General features: G+C 36.9%; 3 protein-coding genes across 8 annotated transcripts; all 3 read right to left on the reverse strand.

Annotated features, from left to right (window-relative positions):
• Positions 1-2,615: 2,615 nt before the first annotated feature.
• On the reverse strand, positions 2,616-15,216 carry LOC110890402. 6 transcript variants are annotated; one of them, XR_004871324.1, is made up of 8 exons: positions 9,700-9,920; positions 8,232-8,548; positions 7,879-7,983; positions 6,634-6,942; positions 6,045-6,107; positions 3,267-3,418; positions 2,994-3,186; positions 2,616-2,896 (listed from the first exon to the last, which is right to left on the reverse strand). XR_004871324.1 is itself a non-coding variant. In XM_022138008.2 (5 exons), exons 3-5 carry the CDS (start codon positions 3,396-3,398, stop codon positions 2,859-2,861), a joined length of 363 nt encoding a protein of 120 aa, XP_021993700.1. In that variant the 5' UTR covers positions 3,399-3,418; positions 7,879-7,983; positions 15,126-15,216; the 3' UTR covers positions 2,616-2,858. The 6 variants fall into 6 exon arrangements, 2 of the variants coding, with proteins under 2 accessions (XP_021993700.1, XP_021993699.1); XR_002564481.2 differs by lacking the exon at positions 8,232-8,548 and having other exon boundaries at positions 9,700-9,914; XR_002564483.2 differs by lacking the exons at positions 6,045-6,107; positions 6,634-6,942 and having other exon boundaries at positions 9,700-9,915.
• LOC110888344 (probable aspartic proteinase GIP2) lies at positions 10,658-11,593 on the reverse strand. Its single transcript, XM_022135873.1, has one exon. The coding sequence runs from the start codon at positions 11,591-11,593 to the stop codon at positions 10,658-10,660; it is 936 nt and encodes a 311-aa protein (XP_021991565.1).
• Positions 15,217-16,308: 1,092 nt separating the features above from the next.
• On the reverse strand, positions 16,309-17,631 carry LOC110888343 (probable aspartic proteinase GIP2). The gene has a single exon (XM_022135872.1). It carries the CDS (start codon positions 17,629-17,631, stop codon positions 16,309-16,311), a length of 1,323 nt encoding a protein of 440 aa, XP_021991564.1.
• Between the last annotated feature and the right edge of the window lie 1,173 nt (positions 17,632-18,804).

The following is an 18,804-nucleotide window of genomic DNA, read 5'->3' on the forward strand; positions in this document are numbered from 1 at the left end:
CTTTTCACCGTATTCTCTAAATCCTGACCCTATATATATATATATATTCTACATCTTAGTTATTTTAAGCATCTAAAATCGATTTCTAATAATTTAATGAATATTTCTTGAGTCAGTATTGTAAAACACCAACTTTATTTCATAATTTATACGGCAAAATCTTTTCAACAGTTTAATTTGTTGCATTGAAGTTTTTAAAACCTGTTTAGCAAGAACGTGTATTTTATTTTATAAATGAACAAAAAAAAAATACTGGTGTAACTAGTAGATTTTATGTTAAATAAGAAATTTAATAAAAAGATGAAAATAAAAAAAATAAATAGATTTTATATTAATCAAGAGATATAATAAAAAGATGAAAATAAAAAAAATAAATAAATTTTGTAAAATTGATTTAAACTTACATAAAATTAGGTGTTAGTACCCAAAGGTGTTACATTGATAAAATTAAAAAAAAAAAATAGAACGGTATTTTAGTTATTATATTGGTAATTTTGGTGTTAGCAACCAAAGGTGTTACAAAATTGAAACTATAAAACCTAAAACTGTTAAAAAAAGTTAGTATCCAAAGATAAACCTAGCTATAAACCATAGGGTCCATCTATGTAATTAACTCAAAATATTATATTTATTTAGCGTTCTTCGTCTCACATGCCATTAGTACAGTAACACTTCGTCAACTTAAGTTCAATTATTAATTACTTACTTTGTCATTATTTTAGTTTTGTACTAATTTAATGCACTACGTAATTTTGTTTATCATTAATTTATTTATAGTTTTTAGTTACATATTTTAAATTATTCAACCGGTATACCTAATCTAGTATTTTAATATATTAAATTTAGACCTATAAACCAAGCGAATGTTTAATGAACCGTTTGTGGTAAATTCATTTATGTTTGTTAATTTAAAAAACAAATGAACAAGAACATTTTTTTTTTCATGTAGTGAAACGTACCAACATGAAAACATGTGTCGTTCGTTTATTTATATTCAAAATGTTTGTTCATTTTAATTCATTTATGTTTGTTCGTTTAGGTTCGTTCATTTTTCGCCATTCATATATGTTCACCAATTTATGTTTGTTTAAGTTCGTTTGTTCACGTTCATTTAGAAACACTTCATTTCTTATCATCTCCGTATTTATGTGCCCACACATTCTCCTCAGCTACATCTAGATTTCGTGCTTGATGGCCTAACAATTGATTCCGTATAATATAGTTGGTCGAATGGTAACACTATAAAAGTTTTCCATTAAATTGTTGGAAACCTCTTGTTATATCATCTGACTGCTCTCCATTTACACCAACCTTCCTGAATGCTATGAGCTACATCATCGTTTATGTTCTTCCAAACATAAGGCAAACAACCGAAAATACTTAGCCTTCAATACTTATTTGGGTTTATGATCTAAACTAGGGTTTTTGAAATTGAGCTATGGTTTGTCGTAATTTGTTAGTTCTAGTGACTACAATGCTACTATGCAGGTGAACCCCCTCTTATCTGGAATATTGGTTCCAAAAGTTTCATCTCTTGTAAGCAATGTTGTAAAACAAGGTCTAGAAGGTCGATTACTCGTTGACTAATCGCTACAAAGTAGGTAGCCGATACAATTTTTTTCAACTCCGCTCTGGTAGGTTAGAAACGAAGAATGTTGTTGCATTCGGAAAACTGGCTTCTCTGTTGTTAAACCTTTTCTCCTTCCTTGCTGCCTTCTTGCTCAGAACTGTGTGCCATCTTTCTTGTTGCTTATACTTGCCTTCCCTGATGTTAATATCCTCTTCTTTTCGTCTTCTCTGGTCTTGGATCTCCGCCGCGTTCTGAGTTGGGGTCTCCTTCCGACCGACATCCCTCCGTCTGCTCACCATCTCTCTTTTTGTTTAAGGGCTTTGTCTTTACTAGTGGACCACCACGTTATAATTGGTTCTTTTTCTTTGTTTGACCCCGAAAATATGGATTTAAAAACATTAACTTAACATGTATCAGAAATGATCCTTTTTTTCTCTTTCTCTTTGACTTTTTCTTTTTTATTTTCTTTTTCTGTCACTGAACCAAATTGATACCGATTGAATTCTCTAATATTTTAGTGTTTTTTTCTTTTTAACCACTTCAAAATTATAATCGTGTGGATATCGTTTTGGTTATTCCTTTTTTTTTTTTGCTATAGCAATACCAATACCGTGTTATGAACCGAAGTCAAACTCCCCTCGCGTCCATGCGACAATGTGGAAGTTGCATCATCTAGTTTGTTAAAATATAAAAGGAGTACTACAAAACAGATCTTTAGACGGGGTGATATGGGTTTTAAGACGGTGTTTTCAACACCATCTTAATGTACACTGGTGTAAAGTCTTATTAGACGGTGTTCAATTTGAACACCGGCTTAAACTTGATGAACACCGTCTTTTAATATCAAAACATTTCAAATATTAATTAAAACAAATATTTTTTAACACCGTCTTATAAACATTTGCTGATTTAGTCGCTAAAGCCTGTTAATCAATAGCGACGATAAGGGTCGCCACTAAACCAATTTTTTTTTTGGATTTTTCTGGTTTTTTCGTTTTTCCAATTTTTCATATTAAAACCTGTCCATTTCTGGTTCACGAGCCACTAAAACTAACCAAACATAAACTTAAATATGCATAATCTACATAAGCGTAAACTGCATAAACGTCACAATTCGAAATCGTTTTAAGTCACTAATACGTCATAAAACTACTTAACATCTAAAATGTCATAATTTTAAATCATATCTGTGTCATCATCGTTGTCCTCATCCGCTTCTTCACCATCAACATCTTCGCTTCCAAACTTAGTCGGGTAACTCGAACTCAAAAAGTTTTGAAGTTCATCTCTAAAATCCAGGTTTTGGAACCAACTCTGGAATAGTGCCTACAACAATATATATACCAAATTTATTAAACTACCAAGTAAAGCAACCAACATATACGAAATAGGCTAGTTTCTAAACTAAAATAGGCTAGTTTACCGCGCAGTGCGACGTTGCTACTGAGGCGTGCGTGTAGTGTAGCCGCGCAGCTGCTACTGCAGGCATGCAGTGTGGTGCTGCTGCTGAGGCGTGCGTGTGGTGCAGTCGCCGCTGCTGCATGTGGCGTTGCTACTGAGGTGACATCAGCACACATAAATTCGACATTCTTATGGTGCCCATTGATGCTCTCAGTCTGTTAAAAAATAGTTAAAAACGTCGAAAAATAAACCATAGTAAATATAACTTCGTTTCAAATGAAATCAATATACATACCTTTTTAACCACACTTTCAATGAAATCAAGGGCTATGACTTTGCCTGCGGTTTTAACTAGTTCACCGGAAAAATGAAAAGAGATTACCTGCCTAATCTCGGATCCGACGGTGGTGATCACCTCAATTGTCATGTTCCCCGGAACAACACGACCTACAAAATAAGCCCCAAAACTGAATTAGGGGGTGGGGATTTAGGTTTTGGACTTTTGGGTGGTGGTGTAGTGGGCTTAAGTTTTAGGTTCTTCGACACTTGTCACTCTATAAAGTCTTCTTACAATTAGAAGCGTTTATAGAATAACTTAACCCAATAAATATGGGATGTTTCAAATAGCTATATAACAAATTATGTTTTAAACTTATGAAATGTCATTTACTTTTGGTAATAATTATGACCAAAACTCTAATAATATTGTAAAATAAATCCAAACTTTTTAGGCTGTTTCAAAAAGCGAATTTCGATTGCAGTAATACCTTCCTAAATGCTTCTTTTCACCAATTATGTATGTCAAAGGCTGGATCATTCAAATAGTTTTGAAAAAGGAAAAAATAAGAAACAGTTTTGAAACATAAAAGAGTTAAGGAAAAAAGAGAGAATCTCAAATTGGTGATAGCAGCAGACATGTCGAAAGACGGCAAATATATTTCAACTAGTGTTTAACCCCCGCGTTGCGGGGGCGGGGTGATACGACTTGCTGGAGATTGACCGGAACCTAGCAGTCATCGGCGGCGGCGGTTAGGTGCTCAAACACCGTCAGTGAAGTTGTAACACCCCAACCCCACTAGGGCTGGCGTGTCACTCTTACAGATATCAAAACTAAAAACCAATCCATAACATTAAATAAAATATCCTAATTACATTTATTACATTATTGAAATAAAGAATCTTGACCAGCAACTTCCTAACGCTCCTCACTGAAACCCTTGCTCAGTAACGGAGAATCAACAGTACAAGTAAAGTCATATCAGCGGAAGCAAAACACAATAGAACAGAACTGAGACTAAACTGAAACGGTTATTAACACGAGTACTAAAAATATATGAAGACACAAGAGTGATACAAAAACTGATACACGAACCGATCTGAACTGCAATGGAAACTGATATGGAAACAAAAGTCATTCAGATGCATAACCGATATCGAACCCGACACAAAACCGATGTAGAGAACTCATACATGATTGGCCATGATGATTAAAACTATTTCTTTCTGAACGAACTCATTTTAGAACATCCTTTAATAATGCTAATATATTTTTTTTTATAAAAGAGGCAAAACTATCTTCTTTTATTGAAGGTTAAAACTTATCAAAATAAAATAATTCATCGTACTTCATAGTAAATCATAGTTAGACAAAATAACTAATTTTCTAATACTGAAAAGTTATATTTAAGAAATAGAATAAATCAAATAACTTGGTTTTCAAAACTTAATAATTATGATAATTTTGTAAACCGACATGGGAAACTGATACGGAGTCAAAAACAAATGCATTTGACTGAAACATTTTAAATACGGTTTAAAAATCCTCTAACGTTAAAAGAAATGGATCATAAAAAATATCATTTTTAAATAAATGTTTGGATTTAAAATACTATCTATTAACTTGTCATATTTCAAAAGTTATTATTAAATCAAGATAATTATTTTTATAGCTTTGAAGGTTTATACTTAATAAACAAAATAAATTAGAGAACCTGAGTTTAAAAGTGTAATACTTTAATCCTTACGGGGTTTCTTGAACCAATCTGGACAATCGACATGAAACAAAGACATGATTCGATGAAAAATATCGAACCGATCTTGGATCAAATTCTAAACGAAGATTCTGACGAATACAAACATAACGTATAACACAACATCTGAATCCAAATCAAACGATACTAAGACAGAAGTGATACAAGCCGACACAGATACTGAGTCAAAACACATATAACTAATACCGAACAGAATCAAATACTGAACACATCAGAAATATAATTAGGTACACAATCGGAACCAGAATCAGAGTACGCATAATCAGATGCACACATAACTTATCGTAACATAGTCAGAAACAGAACATATTCACATACTGAAACATATACTTACACGACAGATATATCAACAAAATAAGTCGTGTAACACAGATGCACCCAGAGCCATAAACAGAACAGACTGGTACACAGCTAGCTAGTCCATGCACCTATGAGATGGTGAGCGTCTCGTTCACCCATTATTCCATCTCCAGACATACAAACTCAAACTCAGAGCTAAGATCGATCTATACGCCTCTAGTGGCCAAGGTGCTACACAAGCACGAGCTAGAGACGCCGTGAACTTTGCTTACGCACTGTCACGACAAGTGCCATGCCGTTAACGCCCAAACGACAAGCTAGACATGCTTGGGTGACAGAGTACAAATACTAAGGCCTTATAAATAATTTACAGGCAACTGAAAGTAATACTAACAGGAACATGCGACCATGATACAAGTCTGAGGTATGGCATGCTACAACACACTAACAAAAAAAAGTAGACAAATATAATACTGACTCAGATAGTGTATCACATATCAAACGGGTATAGGTATCAAACCATGGCAACCGAACTTTAAAACAAGGACAAAAATCCGTACTGAGAGTAATGAAAATAAAATTACGCTGCGATATCAAGACCTAAGGATTCGTACGCATAGAAGGAATTGAAAATTATACCACGATAAAAAGAAACAGAATCCGTACCAACGAGTAACGAAAAATAAAATTATACTATGATGTAAAAGAAACGGAATCCGTACCTTAACTCGGCAAAACAAAGCAAAGCAAACCAAATTCAAGTCATCCTTAAAGAACACGAGAACCTATATTTCAATTATCTTGAATTAGATTCGCTAAACAAGATTACGCTGTCTAACTCCTTCGGTGATTAATAATTAGGCGACGAAGAGTTCTATACCTTACCATACCTTAACATATTCATAATTTATGTCTTTAAAATTCTGAAAAAAAAACTCCTTTTTCTATAATAATTTGTATTCGACTCAAACAAATTTCCCATACGTAAAATTATATGGATTTTATTAATCACTAAATTAATCATTTAAAAAGAATATTATAATCTCTTTGTAAAAATAAGGGCTTTCCTAAAGACTTCACCATCATAATGCACCAACACTAGTTCCTAAAAATAATGAATTTATGGATGCTGACACAAAACATGATCAAACACAACGAGTTCAATATATTAATTTATCTGTGTTCTTGTTCAAAGTTTTACATGGCTAAAACTTAAATATTTTCTTTGAAAAGTTCCCACCCAATATTCGTCTGTTCATACCCGTCGCCTGAGTAAGTTTCAAAAATGCAAGTTTTAACTAAAGCATTTACCTCGAATGATCGAATGAACATTTTAGAAAGACGCTGGTTGCGAGAAATCGGGAAACTAGAAAGGCGGCGGCGTTGCGACACGTTTATAACATGGGCTTAATGGGTAACCGGAACCGTTGGAAGTCTCCGCGCGGTTACAAAAAATGTCAAGAAGAAACAGTTCGAAGGCAGTGGCGATAGAGTTGAACGATGTGTGGCGATGGCTGATCCCGAATCTGATTGACTTGAACATGATACGTGTGGTGTGGGGTGGTCACATCAAATGTTGCTGTATGGTTGATGTGCGGCGGCGAGTGGTGGTTGTGTTTCCTGAACAAAAGCAGCAAGTACTAGTGACAAGGTAGTCAGCGCGGTGCGGCTGTGTATCTTAATCAGAAAGACCGAATGCGGAATTCGGGTTGAACGTTTAGAAGAAAAGAAAGCGTAGGTCTCCACCAATTCCGAAAAGTGAAACTCATAATAATAGAGCATATATTTAGCAATAATTGTATACATATAATTAGCAAAATCGGTTGTATCATCTTCAATAATATGTTGGAGTATGAGTAACAGTTATGCGTGATACGTAAATCTCGCCAATCACCGGAAGACTGAAAAGGAAAACTCAAAACAATTATTCCCCATATAAATTTCCTCTTGTTTAATAGAATAAAACAAATAATACTAATTAACCACTAGTAATATTAATTGTTTTCTTTATCTAAAGCTAAATAAATAAATTTATTCTAAAGACTTTAGAATCCAAATACTAGTCAGATTTGATATCAAAATAAATAAATAAATGAATTCAGTTTCCTTGTTCAATCCAAACAAACATTACCATAAAACATAATTAAATTAGCTTCTCAAACAATTTAGTACTATCTTATTAAAGTTTTAAACTCCATCGCTAATTATCAAATTGTAATTTATGTGTTATTACTTTAATATGTAATAGATATAATAGATTTAGAAAAAAAAATTCGGATTATTACAGAAGTTGTGCCGGATGACCCGGTTTCTTTCATGGTATTGATGTTGTCATGTAGCTGCTCATGAAACAAATTGTTGGATTGTTGAACCACTTAATGTTTGCATGAGTAAGTAAAACAATCCACACAATTATTGAAAGCAGAGGAAAACCAATTTTCTTCCAATAAAGTATGCAATTTTAATTGTCTTGAAACTTGATGTTACTAAATTATCTCTAAATTCTTTTTATATAAGCAATTAACTTTTCAATCATGTAAGTGTCCAAAAAATTACCTTCAAAGGTTATGCCATCATCTGAATCCCATGGTTCATGGCAACCAAAAACGCCACATCAACTGATGAAATACTTTGTTTTGAAGAAGATTCTACCAAGTTACCCTGAAATATGACAATCAGTATGCTAATTTCTTTATGAAATAAACAAAATTAAATGGTATAGATTTAATCACATTTTTGATATTCTGCTAGCATGCTTGACCTTTGAACTGTTTCTTTTATTAATATGAAGTTACAGCAACATTCTGTATTTATATGTGGGGAATTCAAAATACTTGCTTTTAGGTAGTTGACTATTGCACCCATAAACTAATATGGACTTCTTATAAACTATATTAATGCGCCAATACCATCATCCGCATCCGCATTTGGCCGCGTCTCCACCTCCACAGTCTCCAATGTCATTGGGCGGTGAGGCGATTAGGACAATGTTCATATCTGGTCTCCCGGACTACCTGAAGGAGATAATTGCAGAACTTGCTCAGATGGCTCCCCGGCTATGAAGCCTTGAAGGTCAACTTCAAAGGCGAAGTCCGTATGGGTTTTGCTCTTTTCTTCCCTCTACATTTTGCTATTGACGCTACAAACTCAATTCTCTCTCTATATATACATGCTTATTTATCAAAACACACCTCTGTCATATGCTCATTGATTATGTTTTGTGGTCCTGCACACAATAATGGCCAAGAAAAATCTCTTTGTCAAACGTGGTAACCTTCCTTGCTTTAGCCTCTCATATACTTATATTTATTTTTATTTTGCGTTTATAAGTTATTCAGTCATCTACTACTACATTTCTCATGACTATTATGGTGTTTTTATCAACAGCTTTTATACGGCTCTTTCACACTATAATACATGCTTTCCCCCAGTATTATTTTTCTATAAATACAATGATTTTATTAAAGTGGTCTCACTAGTTTTCTAGACACATGTTGTTGCCTCTCTGCGTCTCCACCTACTTAGATTTTTTTCACATTCTATTGTCCATCCTAACTATCAAACTGCAATCTACCCTGATGGACTTTTTAGAGGTAAACCAACTCTCCCAAATGATGCAAATCAATTTTCAAAAAGCATACACAGAATTATAACCTTAAAATCCTAATACGTATCATGATTAACTGATTAGTACGCGCTAAATAAAAAACTTATCTAATAGTTAAAGTAACTTCCATGATAGTTATATTCATTCACTAGGCTTATCAAATCCTAGTCATATGAACTAATTTCATTGCCCCCATGCCCACCCTATAATATACATAGAACTACAATCCTGAAGTCTTATAAAGTGTATTAATAAATTGTCAAAAACCCTTGGTACCTCCTATCTATTGCCAAGGTGAACTGCAAATCAACCCAAGTGAGACCTAAAGTGCTAGATCTTTTACAAAAAATTGGAAACAAAAGCGCCATACCTCAAATTGTAAAGATTAATCCAAAACTAATTAAAATTCGAGCCCTAATTGCAGAAGCAAAGCTAAAGATTTACCCAAAACTAATTGAAATGGGAATCCTAATCGCTGAAACATACCTGTCTTGTCTGAGCCCTAATTGCAGACGCCAAGCACCAAGCATGTTCGTCGGAATCAAAATTGAAGGGAGCGGCGGCGAGGTGTCAACGTAACATTTGAAGGCGGAGAGAAGGAGGAGGAAGGGGAGGACAATGAGGGAACGATACGGTGGAACTGGATTACGTGGGTGGGTAACTTTTTGTAAACTATTCTAGGGTTTTGCTATTACTTAAAAACCAACGCAGATCTACTCAAATTATCAACATATCCGTTGAAATTACAAAGAAATTAGGAGGGTACATACCGTTTTTCGAGTGGCGTCAGAGATTGAGGCGGACGGAGATGGCAGTGCTCCGGAGGAGTGAAGGTGGTGATGCCGTGGCCGCGTGGTGTGCGAGAGACGCAGGTGTTGTGTGCACTGTGTAGATATGGTGGAGGGAAAATGGCAGCTCAAATGGGAGGAGGGACCTTTAACATTTGCTTTATTCATGGATAAACCCTAGCCTAAAGGGTGAAGTATGTATGTATATAAGACGGTGTTCAAAAACACCAACTAAAGGGTGCATAAGACGGTGTTATATGGAATTTTGATGAATATTTTAATTGGATTGGCACAATAGCCATGTGAGGAATTGATTTTAAGACGGGGTTATTATTATAACACCGTCTAAAAAAATCTTGAACACCGTCTAATGCTTCATTTTGTAGTAGTGTCGAGGTACTAGATCCACCACTTGTCGTCTAGTGGTAGAGAGGCTTGGATTCTACGATGAAGACCCAACTTCAATCTCCACTTGTGTTACTTTGGTGGATTAGGCAATGATAGATAGAGTCTAGCCTCCTTGTAGAGGTGTTATGCTCTATCTTGAGCCCACCCGGGTTTTGTCCCACCGTGTGTTACGTGAGAGAGTTCAGCTCTTGTTGCACAACGCCTGACAAGTGGTTGTCGGCGGTATGGTTTCCCGGAGAACGTCCAAGCCAAACTTCGAAGCCAACGTGGGTCCGGTTAAGACAACATAGTCTGACCGGAGTAGGGCAACAAGGTAATTAAATTTGGAGAGTGCGGTAACCTAATACAAGAAAGTCGGCGTGCCAAAAAAATAGGATGTACTAGACTTCAACCGTTGTCTATTATGTGTTGAAGTCGCATACAACCAAATAAGATTAAGAGGATTTTGACTACATATATAGAAAACATTGAACAAGAATTTCATTATTAGTAAAGCAAATCATTGATGTACATTGATAAATAGTTCCATTCATCACCCATTGTAAACAACCGAAAAGTCGTAATTTGAACATGAGGTTTGATTACGTAGCAACGAAGAACTAAACCCAAAAGTCGAATTCTCCAAATTAAACAACAAAAAGTTATTCTCAAACTGATGCGTTCCAATCACGATTGCATGTTCACTAGTCGGACCACCATCCACAACCGCTAGGCAGGCGACATCTTCCGTCACTTTCTTGATGGAGTTAGCGGTTGATATAGTCCACTTCATCCCATCCTGTAGAACCAAATCAATATCCGGTACTTTTATACCAACTGTAGTACCATTAACCGTGGTGTTGAAACAAATACCAAACGGTGCAACCGACTTGGCAGGTGGGATTCGTTTTGTAACCTTTGAAAACCTTCGAACCACATCGTTATAGATGTCGGTCCGAAGCTTGGTGTAAGGGTCAAGTATACTTATCTTGGTAGTGGCATTGTTGGGAACAATGATAGATTTATTTTTAATTACAATAGCATTGACACCAATAAAGTATCCAAAAGACTTTGGATGCTTGACCAACATGGTATATGAAAGTAAACCCATTGCATCAACATAAGATTGGTCAATATAATAAGGACCATTTCCAAGAAAAAGAACACCAGTAGTGGATATGTTGCTAGGCAAACACAAAGCTATTATTCGGTTAATTGGATTGCGCAAATACGCTGGTAACGCGTATGGGGACGATGACAGCGCCATCACACCGAGGACATTTGAAGGGAACGGATCAAATGTCGAAGGAGCAGTACTCCCAGTGATGGGGTACGTTACATATAGATCACTAGATAAGATACCGCTTCCACTGTAGCTATTTGTGAACATAAATTGGTCAAAGGTTGGTATGACTTGGCTACACTCTCCTGTAACCGGGCTGATGACGTTAACCGGACATACCTCACAATCATTATATTCATCATACATTGAATGATTGGTTGGTAGAGGACATGAAGGGCTCTGATATGAGAAAGCGGTTCGCAAATCAGTGCATTGAAACTCTCCGCATGTAACCAGGTTTGGGCAAGCCTCGCAACTCTCTTGGGAAATTTCCATGGATTTTGTTACTGGCCTGCCTAGATCTCAGCGTGGGAATGATACTATTTGGGTGATCGTGGATCAACTCACTAAGTCTGCACACTTCTTAGCTATTAAGGAAACAGAGAAATTCTCTACCTTAGTAGACATTTACTTAAAAGAAGTGGTTTCGAGGCACGGGGTGGCAAAACCTCTAATATTTCCGTTCGTGATGCACGTTTTACTTCTGAACTATGGCAAGCGATGCACAAATCTTTTGGCTCTCGATTAGACAAGAGCACAGCTTATCACCCTCAGACGGATGGGTAGTCTGAGCGCACTATCCAGACTCTAGAAGAGATGCTTCAGGCATGTCTTATCGACTTCGGCAACGGCTGGGAAAAACATCTCCCGTTAGTGGAGTTCTAATACAACAACAGTTACCACACCAGCATTTAAGCCGCTCCATTTGAGGCATTGTACGGGCGTAAATGTCGATCACCTCTTTGTTGGGCAGAGGTGGGTGATAGTCAGATCACGGGTCCAGAACTTGTAGTAGACGCAACGGAAAGAATTGCTCAGATACGACAGCGAATGGCAGCAGCTCGTGATCGTCAGAAAAGCTACGCTGATAAGCGCAGGAAACCACTCGAGTTCCAGGTTGGGGATCGAGTGCTACTCAAAGTCTCACCCTGGAAGGGTGTAGTTCGTTTTGGTAAACGAGGCAAGCTCAATCCGCGGTATGTTGGACCGTTCGAAATCATAGAGAAAATAGGCAAGGTGGCCTACAAACTGAACCTACCAACAGAACTCGGTGGGGTTCACAACGTATTTCATGTGTCAAATCTGATGAAGTGTCTGTCAGATGAGACCCTCATAGTTCCTTTGAAGGAGCTCACTATCGACGATCAGTTGCGATTCGTCGAGGAACCTGTTGAAATCACGGACCGGAATGTTAAGGTCCTCAAGCACACCAGAATACCTATTGTTCGAGTTCGTTGGAACTCCTGTCGTGGCCCAGAGTTCACCTGGGAACGAGAAGATCAAATGAAACTCAAATATCCCCAGTTGTTCGAGAACAATGCAACCACTACTGAGGCTGAAGCTCCTACGGAATTTCGGGACGAAATTCCAAATCAACGGGGGGATGATGTGACATCCCAGGAAAACCAGTAAACTAAACAACTTAACTAGCTTCCTCAGTAACCGCATGCTAAATTTCGGGACGAAATTTCTTTCAAGTTGGGGATAATGTGACAACTCGAGTTTCCAAGATTCCATCTTTGCATTAATTGCACGTTAACTGTTTAGTTGTTTGATTTGTTTGACCTGTAACCAACCCGACGAAACAAATGTGTTTCGCCAAAAATCATTTCGACGAAACGGAGAGTGTTTCGTCATCCTTGTCTCGACGAAACGGGCGTTTCGCCGGCCCAACGATTCGCCGAGGCCCAGTAACGGCCCAGTACGTTACACCGAATATTTATTTAGTTCTACGGGTTTATTTGTTACAACTTTAGCAAACAAGAAACCCTAGAGCTCCCTTTCTCTGTTGACGGCGATCTTGTGTCCCCGAAGCCCCCAAATTGATCAAGTTACTATTCCGTTCATCGTGGTTAGTGTTTAACCCTTGCGTGATTGTTTGATGTATATCATACTTAACTGTTTGCTTGAAATCATTAGGGATCGATGCTAAATAATGGTTATGTTCATGATTGGTTGATGAATTGACTATAATAGGATCTATTATCGGTTACGGTTTCGTGTGTCAGATTGGATTGTTTGTTGTTGAATCAGTAAATAGATTAGAGTTGATGTTTTTGACTTCAATTGTCTATGCCATTGTCCATGAACGGTATGAGCATGTTGTTGAATGATGAAATTATGATGTGATATTTGTATGCTAGATTGTTTAGGTTAACACATGACTCAGTCACGTGGTATCAATGATTTCTGAATGATTGCATGTTTGTTGTTTGATTGTGGGTGATCATTGGGTAACGACTGTTCAAGATGATTAGGGTTTCTCTGTTTAAATCATTAATCGACGTAACTGATCAGACGAATCGTCTGTCACGACGAAACGGGTATGACGAAACAGGTGTGTTTCGTCATGGTCAAACACGGCGAAACAGATGTGTTTCGTCGAGGTAAATCGCGACGAAACAAGAGTGTTTCGTCAAAGGGAAGTCACGGCGAAATAGGGGTGTTTCGTCGAGTGGGAAATTTGCACAGTAACTTAATTTAACTCTGTTAAGAGTTAACCGGATTAACTAACTGCTGTTAGATGATAAGCATGACTTGTATGGACTTGAATACGTGTTTTGTGCTATTTGGTGATCACTGATTTAATATCCACTGTGATTGTGCTTATACGTGAACTTCGTGAATGTAAACTGATTGTGTATACGTGCGTACTTTAGGACTTGACTGATTAATTGTGAGCACATACTTTAGCATACCGAGCAAACCAAGGTGAGTTCACCCTCCTTCCAAGGCATAGGATTCCCAAGGGTTGGGAATGGTAAATGAACTAAACAGTAATTACAACCATCCTTTTGGAGTAGGATGCCAAGTATACACACTGGACCAAACCTCTATCATTGAAGTCCCTCATTATATCGACTTAATCGCCGAGGCCTATGGCGAGCGGGTCATTAGTTAATAGCGCTATTAGGTTTAACAAACCTCACACCGTGTCGTTCGAACGGGCGTGTACTAATGGACTATGGGCAAAGGGTCAATGCTGATAGACATTAACTTAGGGCACCTCTTACATTTTCGTAGCAGTCGATACACTCGGTCTAGTAACACATGGGAAGCCCCCACTAATCTTCGCACACATGTCTGGGAGACCGCGATACGAATTAATACGATACATGGTTTACAAAATGAACATATGCTTTACGAAACAAATACTATAACTAAACAACCAACTGTGAACTCGCTCAACTTTGTTGTTGACTCTCTGTTACATGCCTTGCAGGTCGCTAGGTAATCATGGAGCTTGCACAGGGAGGCGCGATCGTTGTGGGACATGGCAGTGTGTGCCATGCTAAAAACATTACTTTATTTCGTACTTAATACTTACATTGGGTTTTTACAATTATGCTTCCGCTAAACACTTAACTGTGTTTTTGATTTGAAACACCTTTCATATTGCATGGTTGAACTTTACTTATTACTTGTTATGTTCAATATGATTGATGGCTTGATCCTAGTCAGTCACGCCTCCAAGCGGTGGTACTCCGCGTGTGGATTTTGGGGGTGTGACATAATCTTCCTCACAAAAATAAATATTTTGATTTTTGAACAGAGGCAAGAACATCAATTTACACCATAAATCACTTAATCTTCCTCACAAACTGATACAAGTGGGGAACTGAAACACATTCTAAATTAATAATCACAAACATATACAAGTGGGAACCAAAAATCGTACCTGGTTCTGTATGAAATCAATTGAGATGAGCAAGAAAGAAGAGAACTGTTGGCCAAGGCTGAAGAATGGTGCATCCAGAGAGCCTGTAGCGTGTTTTCTGCTTGCGTCTGGGTGGTTTATGAAGAAAAAGTACTAAACCCTAATCTAAGGGCATGTTTGGCTAAGCTTTTCCAACCAACTTATTGACTTATTGATATAATAAAAAAAGCCAATAAGTAGTTTTAGTGTTTGGCAAATGCAAAAGTCCTTTTCAAAATGACTTTTTAAGAAGGAGAAAAAGTCATCAAAAAGTCATTTTTGAAAAGTTAGAATATTGTGACTTCTTGAACTAACTTATTGACTTATTAGATTTTAGTCATGTTACATCAATAAGTTAAGCCAAACACTTTTTAAAAAACAACTTATTGACTTATTGGTTTTTCCCACCCCATAAGCTAATCCAAACACTTTTTTAAAAACTTCTTTTTAAAAAGTCATAAGTCAATAAATCCTTTTCCCAAAAGTCCTTTTTAATTTAAATAAGCTTAGCCAAACATGCTCTAATTCGATTTTAAATTTAAAAAAAAGGAACTATTTTCCACTAGATCAGTCTACAAATTTGTTTATAAGGTTCCCCTATAAAATATTAAGGGGTTCCTTCAGAATTATGTATATATACCTTAACAATATAAATTTCGAATCGAACAGGCTGGAAACCCCCTAAATAAGCGTAGGTCTGCCCCTGGAACCAAGTTCAATCTCCACTTGTGTTACTTTGGTGGATTAGGCAATGGTAGATAGAGCCTAACCTCCTTGTAGAGGTGTTATGCTCTATCTTGAGCCCACCCGGGTTTCGTCCCACCGTGTGTTACGTCTGCTCTTTTGATAGCACGACTGTCAAGTGGCAGTCGGCGGTATGATTTCCCGGGGGAACGTCCAAGCCTAACTCTGAAGCCAGCGTGAGTCCGGTTAAGATAACATAGTCTGGCTGGAATGGGGCAACATGACTCTTAAATTTAGTAAGTGTGGTAGCCTAATACAAGAAAGTGAATCTTCCTTAAAAAAAAAAAAAAAGAATGTACTAGAGTTCAAACGTTGTCTATTATGTGTTGAAGTCGCATACATCCACTACTAGATAATTTAACAAGAATTTCATTATTAGTAAAGCAAATCATTGATGTACATTGATAAATAGTTCCATGCATCAATTGTAAACGACCGAAAAGTCGTAATTTGAACACGAGGTTTGATTACGTAGCAACGAGGAACTAAACCCTAAAGTCGAATTCTCCAAATTAAACATCAGAAAGTTATCCTCAAACTGATGCGTTCCAATCACGATTGCATGTTCACTAGTTGGACCACCATCCACAACCGCTAGGCAGGCGACATCTTCCGTCACTTGCTTGATGGAGTTAGCGGTTGATATAGTCCACTTCTTCCCCTCCTGTAGAATCAAATCAATATCCGGTACTTTTATACCAACCGTAGTACCGTTAACCGAGGTGTTGAAACAAAGACCAAACGGCGTAACCGACTTGGCAGGTGGGATTCGTTTTGTAACCTTTGAAAACCTCCGAACCACATCGTTATAGATGTCGGTTCGAAGCTTGGTGTAAGGGTCAAGTGTACTTATCTTGGTAGTGGCATTGTTGGGAACAAGGATAGATTTACTTTTAATTACAATAGCATTGACACCAATAAAGTATCCAAAAGACTTTGGATGCTTGACCAACATGGTATATGAAAGTAAACCCATTGCATCAACATAAGATTGGTCAATATAATAAGGACCATTTCCAAGAAAAAGAACACCAGTAGTGGATATGTTGCTAGGCAAACACAAAGCTATTATTCGGTTAATTGGATTGCGCAAATACGCTGGTAACGCGTATGGGGACGATGACAGCGCCATCACACCGAGGACATTTGAAGGGAACGGATCAAATGTCGAAGGAGCAGTACTCCCAGTGATGGGGTACGTTACATATAGATCACTAGATAAGATACCGCTTCCACTGTAGCTATTTGTGAACATAAATTGGTCAAAGGTTGGTATGACTTGGCTACACTCTCCTGTAACCGGGCTGATGACGTTAACCGGGCATACCTCACAATCATTATATTCATCATACATTGAATGATTGGTTGGTAGAGGACATGAAGGGCTCTGATATGAGAAAGCGGTTCGCAAATCAGTGCATTGAAACTCTCCGCATGTAACCGGGTTTGGGCAAGCCTCGCAACTCTCTTGGTGTGGGAAGCTGGAGTGCCATATGAATGGAGCATCGATGTCTATAAGCAAACTTTGTTGCACGTATTGATCGTTGCCGAAATAGGTTGTGGTGCTAATACGAGCGTTAGGGTATTGAGGTTTGTAGAAATAGGCGTGAGCGCTATAGAGAGCGTTACCGGCTGCACCGGCATGTTTATTAACAGGAACAACTAAGGAAAATGAAGCTATGGCTACATGTTCATGACAACTGAAGGCTAGAATGATGGCAATTACTTGTATGGGTACAAGCATATTTGATTGTATGTTCTCTTAACTCTTTTAGTGCATGCAGTTTTTCTTCTTAATTATGTTAGCTATTTAACAAACGGAAAGGAAACCGAAGCACTAAGAAAGGCTTTTCTAGACTTAATTATATTAGCTATTTAACAAACGAAAAGGAAACGGAAGCACCAAGAATGGCTTTTCTAGAATTAAGTTTTCTTATAGTTGCATGTGAGAATTGAGATTATCTGAAGATTTATTAGTTTTTCAGTCATCACCGTTTTTACATTCCCATAACCAAGTTACTTGTTATAATAATATTTATTTTTTATCGGTTCATAACCTACATATTCAACACCTATCTACAAAACTTTTTTTCTAATAAATTACGCAACAAACTTTTAACAACACATGATTTTCTGTTCGGTGAGGACCTAATATATGTGCTACCTAAAGTTCGACACTCACAATTACACAATGTCATTTTGTAACTTAAATGAATGAATTCCTTATCCATAATTTGATATTATACCTGGTAGAGGATCCTAATGTCATTTTGTAACTTAAATGAATGAATTCCTTATCCATAATCGTATATTATACCTGGTAGAGGATCCTGTAAAAAATGCTCAAAGTGTGAGAAGTGTGAAAAGTGTATTATAACACTATATATAATTACTATATAACACCATATAAACACCGTATAACAATATGTAACACCATATAATACAATATAACACTATGTAACACTATATATCATTATATAACAAATATAACACTACAGGTTGTCTGATAGCATGTCTATGATATATGTATAGTGTTATATTTGTTATATAATGATATATAGTGTTACATAGTGTTATATGGTATTATATGGTGTTACATATTGTTATACGGTGTTTATATGGTGTTATATAGTATTATATATAGTGTTATAATACACTTCTCATACTTCTCACACTTTAGGCCATTTTTACACTATCCTTACCCTATTATACCTTATATACATATTAATATAAGGGTGTAAGGGGCACTCACCTAAGAGGTGAGTCCCCTCTCTTACGCCCAACCAACCAACTAGTGCCACGTCAACTCCCCTCTTAAACTCCCCTAACACCCCATTTTGATAGCGGCACTCCCCTCTTAGGGGAGTTGGGTTTTTTTTTTTTTTTTGTAAAATTATGCATGTTTATAAATTAAAAA

Source organism: Helianthus annuus, chromosome 11, assembly GCF_002127325.2.
Source record: "Helianthus annuus cultivar XRQ/B chromosome 11, HanXRQr2.0-SUNRISE, whole genome shotgun sequence".
NCBI lineage: Eukaryota > Viridiplantae > Streptophyta > Magnoliopsida > Asterales > Asteraceae > Helianthus > Helianthus annuus.